The 6,884-nt window shown below is 48.5% G+C and overlaps 1 protein-coding gene across 7 annotated transcripts in view; it reads left to right on the forward strand.

The window, feature by feature from the left end:
- The window catches only part of ZDHHC3 (zinc finger DHHC-type palmitoyltransferase 3), a 435,152-nt gene that overhangs the window by 30,359 nt on the left and 397,909 nt on the right, over positions 1 to 6,884 (forward strand). For 6 of the 7 annotated variants that reach the window (XM_049817246.1, XM_049817241.1, XM_049817242.1 and 3 more), the window contains exon 7: positions 2,167 to 3,927. In XM_049817246.1, coding sequence (XP_049673203.1) covers positions 2,167 to 2,409 — 243 coding nt within the window. In that variant the 3' untranslated portion in view covers positions 2,410 to 3,927. Of the gene's footprint in view, positions 1 to 2,166; positions 3,928 to 6,884 lie in introns of those variants that run through there. The other variant, XM_049817243.1, reaches the window with a different exon arrangement.

Genomic DNA, 6,884 nt, shown 5'->3' on the forward strand with positions numbered 1-6,884 from the left:
TTCCCCTGCCTGGTCTGATTAACTGCTCTCTCATCTGGTATTAGTACAACCTCAGCCTGACCTTGCTTATTGCCTTGGTTAGCAGACACTGTTCAGAGCAGGTGAACGATGTTTTCTGGGGAGGGAAGAGAGGGGTTGCTGCCCCGAAGTGTTCAAGATCCTTATTCCTGATGCAGAGGGCAGCGTGGATCAAAACAAATTACGCAGCTGGCTGAGGGCAGGGTTAAAGCTTGTGCCGGGGAAGGGTTTAAATACTTGGTGTCTGTTTCTCCTCCTGCCCCGTGCCACTTGTTTTCCTTCTCTCTAGATACTCACGCAATAAATGCCGCAGCCACGGTGCCGGTTTGTTACTAACGCATTAGAAACCTCTGCAGTTTGCTAAGGAACAGCCGACAACCAAAGGTCGTCTTCTGCTTTAAGCTGCAAAAGCGTCTGCCTCCTGGTTGCACAGCCGCCGGGCGCTGGAACCGGAGTATCCTGGAGGAAAAGGACATGATAGTGCTAAAAACCTTTGCCGAGGCTCCACTCTGCTGTGTGCGAGCACTGCTGCTCTCCCGGTGTGCCCAGCAGGGAGGTAAGGACAGGCACTGGCCGCGGCAGCACCAAGCGTCGCATCCCAAGGGGCCAGAGCTTGCAAGGGATTTTCCCTGGAACAGTCGAAACTGCGCATTTGCAAGCTTGGGAGCAGAGTGAAGGGACACGTGCCTGTGCTTTGCGTTGCAAGATGCACGTTTGTCCTTCAGGGCTTGAGTTTTTCCCGAAATTGCAACCCTGAAGACTTCAGTTTTGGTATTGCGTCATTTCTTTCTGCAAATTCGCTGCTGGATTTCTCCTACGTCAGCATGAGAAACAGGGCATGAATGAAGCTCACAAAAGCTTTGCACGGTGTTTTTGTGGTGTGTTTTCTCCCAGGCCTGCTCATGCTGACTCAGTGTTATTGCAAAACCAAGCTGCTGCTGTATTAAAATGTTGTGTTATTTATAAGGCTTACACTGAGTGCAGCTGTGGTGCCGCTGAGCTGTTGTGTGTATTTGTTTCCCCCCTGCAGAGCTTTGAAATGTTTCGTGGGTCATTAGGGAAGACCTGCAGTATTAGAATGTGACGAGTGTATTTTTCATAGCTCTTCTAAAACTGCTCTTTTAAATCGTTTTAACAGAATTTACTCCTTTTTCCTTTCTTTGAGTGTCTCAAAACTTCGAACCAGTGTTCTTGCTTCTCTAAGAACAGAGTTTCTACATGTCATCATGAGCTTATTGTATGCAGCTGTAGATCTGACTCCTCTCTATACATGATGCAGAAGGTGGGCATAAAAAATTGTGCCCAATTTCACATAGTGGTAGCCTTAAAAAAAAAAAAAAAAAAAATTTTTTTCTTCATTCCTTATTTCTACATGGAGAAGACTACTGAAAAAGAATGTTGCCACCCAGATTTGATGGATCTGTTATTTAAATACAATCAAAATGTTTGCTTTACTAAAAGTGGTGTTCTTGGAGGGAGAACGAATCAGAATATTGATTGACCATGGCTCTGGTCCCATTTTGAAGCCTCCACTTCCACCGATATAGATTTCCTCACCTTCCAGCGGGTATCCAGCTTGCATTGTGATTTGTCTTTGACAATTTGTTAAATGGAAATTGCCTTCTTAAATATTTGCTCTTAATTAGCACGGAGTAAACTTGTTCTTATGTCAGCTTCTAGTGACAAGCCTGGATATGGCTGCGGTAAATTCCTGATTGCTGGAAGAAGTTGCAGTATTTTGCTTGCACCTGAACTATTGTAAAAATGCCCAAATAAGGTGAAGTTTTAAGTTCTAATTGTATTTTGTTACTCCTTGGAGGGATTCAAAAAGCAATGGGAGAAGAGGTGCATGTTTCCCAAAAAGGGTGGCCTTTCAGAAGCTGTCTCTTTACCATAAAAATAAATAGCAACTGATACTGAAATAAGTCACCGAGATTCAGATTGTCCATGAATTTAGTCTTGGTTTAGGGTTCTGTTGTTAAATTTGGGGATGAAACTTTCAGTAACGCAGGATGTCCATCTTCACTGTTAACTAAAACTTGAGTAACATCCTGGCTATAGATAGGCAGTTTTGTAGGCGCTACAGCGGTTGGTGCCCAAATACCTGCTATAAATGTGAGACGACCCAAAACTCTTCTCTTCTTGCAGGGTATTGAGCGTCTTAAGAATCAGAAGCCAACTTGGGAGAAGATCAGCGGCTGGGAAGGAATGAAGCTGGCATTCGGTGGTGCCTTCTCCTTGGGTTGGTTCAACCCTTTTTCGAACCTGAGCTGTACGAGCCCAGCACCGGCCGAAGCAGTGGCAGCAGCTCCCGCGTCTGCAATAATGACCCAAGAAGAAATCGAGCGGTTTCTCGCTCGAGATGTTGCTGTCCAAGTGTTAAATGAATAAGCAAAGCATCCTCCGTGATGTCAGGAGCAGCTTTCAGGTTGTTTTTTTAATAACTACTTGTGCTGGAGATTTAAGGGGTTGTTTTTTAACATACTTTTGGTGCATTATGAAAATTCAGGAGTATTTACGTGGAAGCCAGGTACGGCACTAGCAGAAGCAATGCAAATCTCCAGAGAAAACTTTGTAAGTGATGAGATTCATAAGCTCCTTTTTGGACCTGCGTCAACTGCTTTACTGAGCTTTTCTTACTTGGTCTTTAAGGAAAGTTTATGATTGTCAAATAGATTGGTCCCAGCTCCCAGAAATGTGCAGTCCTAAGGAGTCTGGTTAGTCTTTTGTTCTTGCAGCCTTTTGGAGGGCTAAATGATAAGCCCTGCGCAATGGCCAGATTAGCCCGGCTCTGAAGTTTTTCTTGAAAAATGTGTCCTTTTTGGCTCATCCCATGGATGCTGCCTCTGGATTGTGAAAGCTGCTGGTGCTCAGGTGTTAGCAGAGGTGGGATACAGGGCTACGGACGCAGCAGATGGGCGAGCTTGCCCTGGGTGTAATTCCTTTGGGCTCTGAAATATCTCCGGGTGTAAATTTTAACCCTCTGTGCTCATGGGGCTGCCCAAAACCGGTGGTGCTTGCCTGAGCAGTGTCGGAGCTGGCGGGCTGATGGTGGTGCCAGGCCGGCAGGAACGTTCGCCCGTGACCAGCGCTGCCGAGAGCAGGCAAATATTGGCTGGGTGGTTGAGCTGCTGGTGGGGGGGAAGCTTTTGCTCTGGGGCTGCGGTTTGTTAGCAGGTAGGATGCGTGGAGCGGGAGCTGCCTGGCCAAACTCTGCAGCCTGGAATGCTGGCAGCTGGTCTAGGTCAGGCACCAGGGCTGTTTCTGTGGTCAAAGAAGAGAGGGACATGTGAGGACCCTGGTGATGGAGGTACTGGTTCTCTCCATTTGACTTGTCTAATTTAGATGTCTCTCTTCTTTTCTTGAGAGCTAGAGTTAGTTGAGAATGAATATTGCCTCTTAATCTTACTGGGGTTTAACGTCCTATTAGTACTTGCCATTACACAGGGTTTCCTTATGCTAATTTTGCAGCCAGCTCCTGCTGAACGTTGGTGAACCTGTAGAAGGAACATATATCACTCAAGGAAGGCATTGCTGCAAGGCAGCAGTAGTTGCAGCAAATCAGGCAGAGGTGACGCTAGCTGCTGCATTAAGATACACTACAAACACTTGGCGTGCTCCAGATGTCAGTGTAGTTTTAATTTAGACTGTTTTTTCAGATGTTTGTGGGGTGGTTTTTTTTCTTCCTCTTGTCTCCCTTGTCAGTAGATTTTGCAGAATATTAGAGAGGTGCTCCTGGTTTTCCCCCGGCAAGACCTGCTTGACTTTTATCTCCCCCTCCCCTGTAACATGGACCAAAGATAATTCCTTCCTCTCAAAAGTAAGAGACGTGGGTTTGGGGGATGAAAGCACGGTATTGTGAAAGACCTGTATGAAGCTTTTATTATTTATAGAAACAGTACCAAATGGGGTTTGTGCAAGATTTTTTTTCTTTTTCCTCCAAAAAGCATCTTAGTATGTATGAATGGTGTGACATTCAGGGCTACTGTGGAGGCATGAGATACTCTCCTGGACTTGTCCTCTGCCACAGCAGTCCCTTTCCCTGGCAAAGGGACTGGGAACAAATGGAGTGCCGTGACTGTGGAGCACAGCTTGGCTAAAACCCAGGGGGTATTTCCGAACAGTCATCCCATCCCCTGTCCCGTCTGGATGTCTGCTCTTTGTCAATGAAAAATAGATATAGAAAAAGTCATTAGGAACTATCTATTTATAAAAAACTTTTAGGTAAAGGGAAACACCCTGCATTTGGGGGGAATTGAGGTGTCCTCTCATGTCATTTAGACAGGAGGTCTTGAATGTCTTTGCCCTGTGCAGCAGTGTCATAGTGAGAGAAGAAGCTCTGCTACTTCTGCACCAGCCTACGTTCCTCTCTGTCAGCATCCCACAGGAAAGGGACGTATGCAGATCTATAAGGGATTTCCTATACGGAGCAATAGGGGTGTCAAAGGTGGAAAAGTAAGGGTGTCCTTTTTAGCTCGCATTTTCTAATTTTGGCTTGCTGCTCAGCCTCTGCATCCAGTTAACATCCCTGCCTCAGGTGCCATGTCTGCAGTGGAAATGGTGCTACAGGGTCCCGCGGGGAGAAACTAGTTAATGGCTGAAAATCACCTTGAGGCAGGCACGTGGGGCTGTCAGCCTGGGAGAGACCCCCTCATGCTGCGTTTCGGTGATGCTTCTCAGGACGCGGACCCCGCTTCCGTGGCTTCGGGTAGGCACAGATGGAGGCAGCATATTTCCTCCTCCATTCTCAAACCCGGTTCACCTCATCACGACGACAGGCATCCTTTGCTTCTGTTTCCCACCTCTCGTGTTGTTCCTCAGGTGCTGGCATTTCTGGGTTTGTTTTCTGAAGCTGGAAAGCAGTGTGAAGAGGAGGATGAGAGCCAGAACAACTGTCTCCCTTTCTCCCACAGTGCAGTTATGTTTCAGCTGAGAGATGGGGACACGTCCCTGTGCCTTACGCAGAGCTGTGGGCAGCCAGCCCAGGCCCCGCTCCGATGCGCCCCCCCAGATCCAGCTGGGTGACTTCCTATGTCCAGCAAACCTGGTGTCTTTTGGCTGTTGGTCTCCCTCGTCCCCCTCTTCTTCTCCCCTCCCCCCCCCCCCCTGCCCCGTAGTCCCAGTACCCCTTAGTGTATCTCCTCTCTGTCTCCGTATAGTGTGGCAACTGTCAGAAATTGCAAAAGTCTTAATGAGTTGGCAAATTCTGTTTTATCCACAGCTCTAGTATAAACCTCCTTCTTTAACGACTACCTGGTAGCTTGAGACCAAATGTGTTTTTCAGGAAATTGAAACCAAACCCACTGTTTTCCTTCCCTTCCCTCCACGCACTCCTTGCCCTTGTTAAATCATGCCTTCAGCTTCAGGCCATGCTGCTATGGTTGCAGCCGGCTCGCCAGGCCCCAGGGAAGGGGACCCTTGGGAGCACGTGGGGGGTTGGGGAAGATGCTCCCCCCGCACTGCTTAGTGCGATACGGTCTGCTGGAGATCCCATCACTGCTCCAGCATGTTAATATGTGATGGACAGCGTTGTGGCAGACATGGAAAGCATTCTTGTGCTTCTTATCTGGTGTCTTCTACAGCAGGTTTTCTATGCAAGTAAAGAATTTACATCTCTTGAAAATATATATATCTTTTGCTGTTTGTAACTCCTTTTTATGCCTCTTGTTGCTATTGTACTTATTAAAGAACTAATACTTCATCTGCCAAGGACCACGTGCTTCTCCCTTCCCGGCAGGCACCACACACATGGACCTTGCGCCCACTCTGCCTGCCGAGAGGGGCTCCCGCTCCCCAGCGTGCCACCGCAGGAGGTGGCTTTGCGGGGACCCAGCTCTGCCGCAGGGTGCCGGGACGCGGTGGGCAGAGGGGTGGTGGGGGCCAGGGCAGCCTTGACCGCCTTTTGTGGCCCAACAGCCGCCTGGGCGCTCCTCTGGGTGTTCCCCAAATCTTTGAAACACAAGGGAGTGGTTAAACCCCTTGTTTTTTCCTCCTCCCTTTTTTTCCTCCTCCCTTTTTATGGGCTTGCACATAACCATTTCTTTTTTCCACTCGACAGCCCTAAGCCCCTTGAGCATTTGCCTTTTAAATAAACAAATAAATAAACCCCTATCCTACTGTGAGGCTCAATTTCCCTTTTCCTCATGGAAATGCTGAAAACCCTAGTGCCTGACTGCTGCTGGCCATGTTGCGGCAATGCTGTGGGGCAGAGCAATCCCTTGCTGCTGGCAGGCTCGGGAGGTGCTGGGGTGTGCAGCGGCAGCAGTGGCCTCCAGCAGTGCACAGCTGTTGTCTCCAGATGTACATCGCTGTCAAGGTAGGTCCTGCCTGTAATCCAGCAGCATTCAGGGTGGAAGGGGAAGGATGGAGGTTATACTTTTCTAGGGAAGCACTGGTAATGCTCCTGGAGATGGTACTTCTTCCAAAAATGCCTGAAAACCTCCAAAAGAAATTGGATGGGGTAGAAAGAAGATATATGAAAAATGGCGTTCTGGGGGGCTGTGTCAGGTTTGCTCTTTTTGTTGTCTAAAGGCAAAAAAAGATGCGTGCCAGTACATTCCCCAGCTGGGAGGGAGAAGGAATTGCCCAGGAGGGATTTGCTTAAAATGTTTCTTGAGCTGTGCTGCAGCCTGTGGTGCAGCAAGGGCCCTGGGTGGTCTCCCACGCAGGACCACAGCACTGCTGGCCCTGGCAGCCCAGCAGCTGCAAAACAGGCCCTGGCTCATGTCCGCCACCAACTCAAGTTGGCACCTTCTCGAGCTCTGCTCCCTGGCCTTAGGTGGGAACATCCCCTTGCGGGTTCGGAGCCATCCCAACCCAGCGATATCATACAACCTGATCACGCAGTTGATTTTAACAGTCTTTAT

Source organism: Accipiter gentilis, chromosome 14 (assembly GCF_929443795.1).
Source record: "Accipiter gentilis chromosome 14, bAccGen1.1, whole genome shotgun sequence".
NCBI classification, from domain to species: domain Eukaryota; kingdom Metazoa; phylum Chordata; class Aves; order Accipitriformes; family Accipitridae; genus Astur; species Astur gentilis.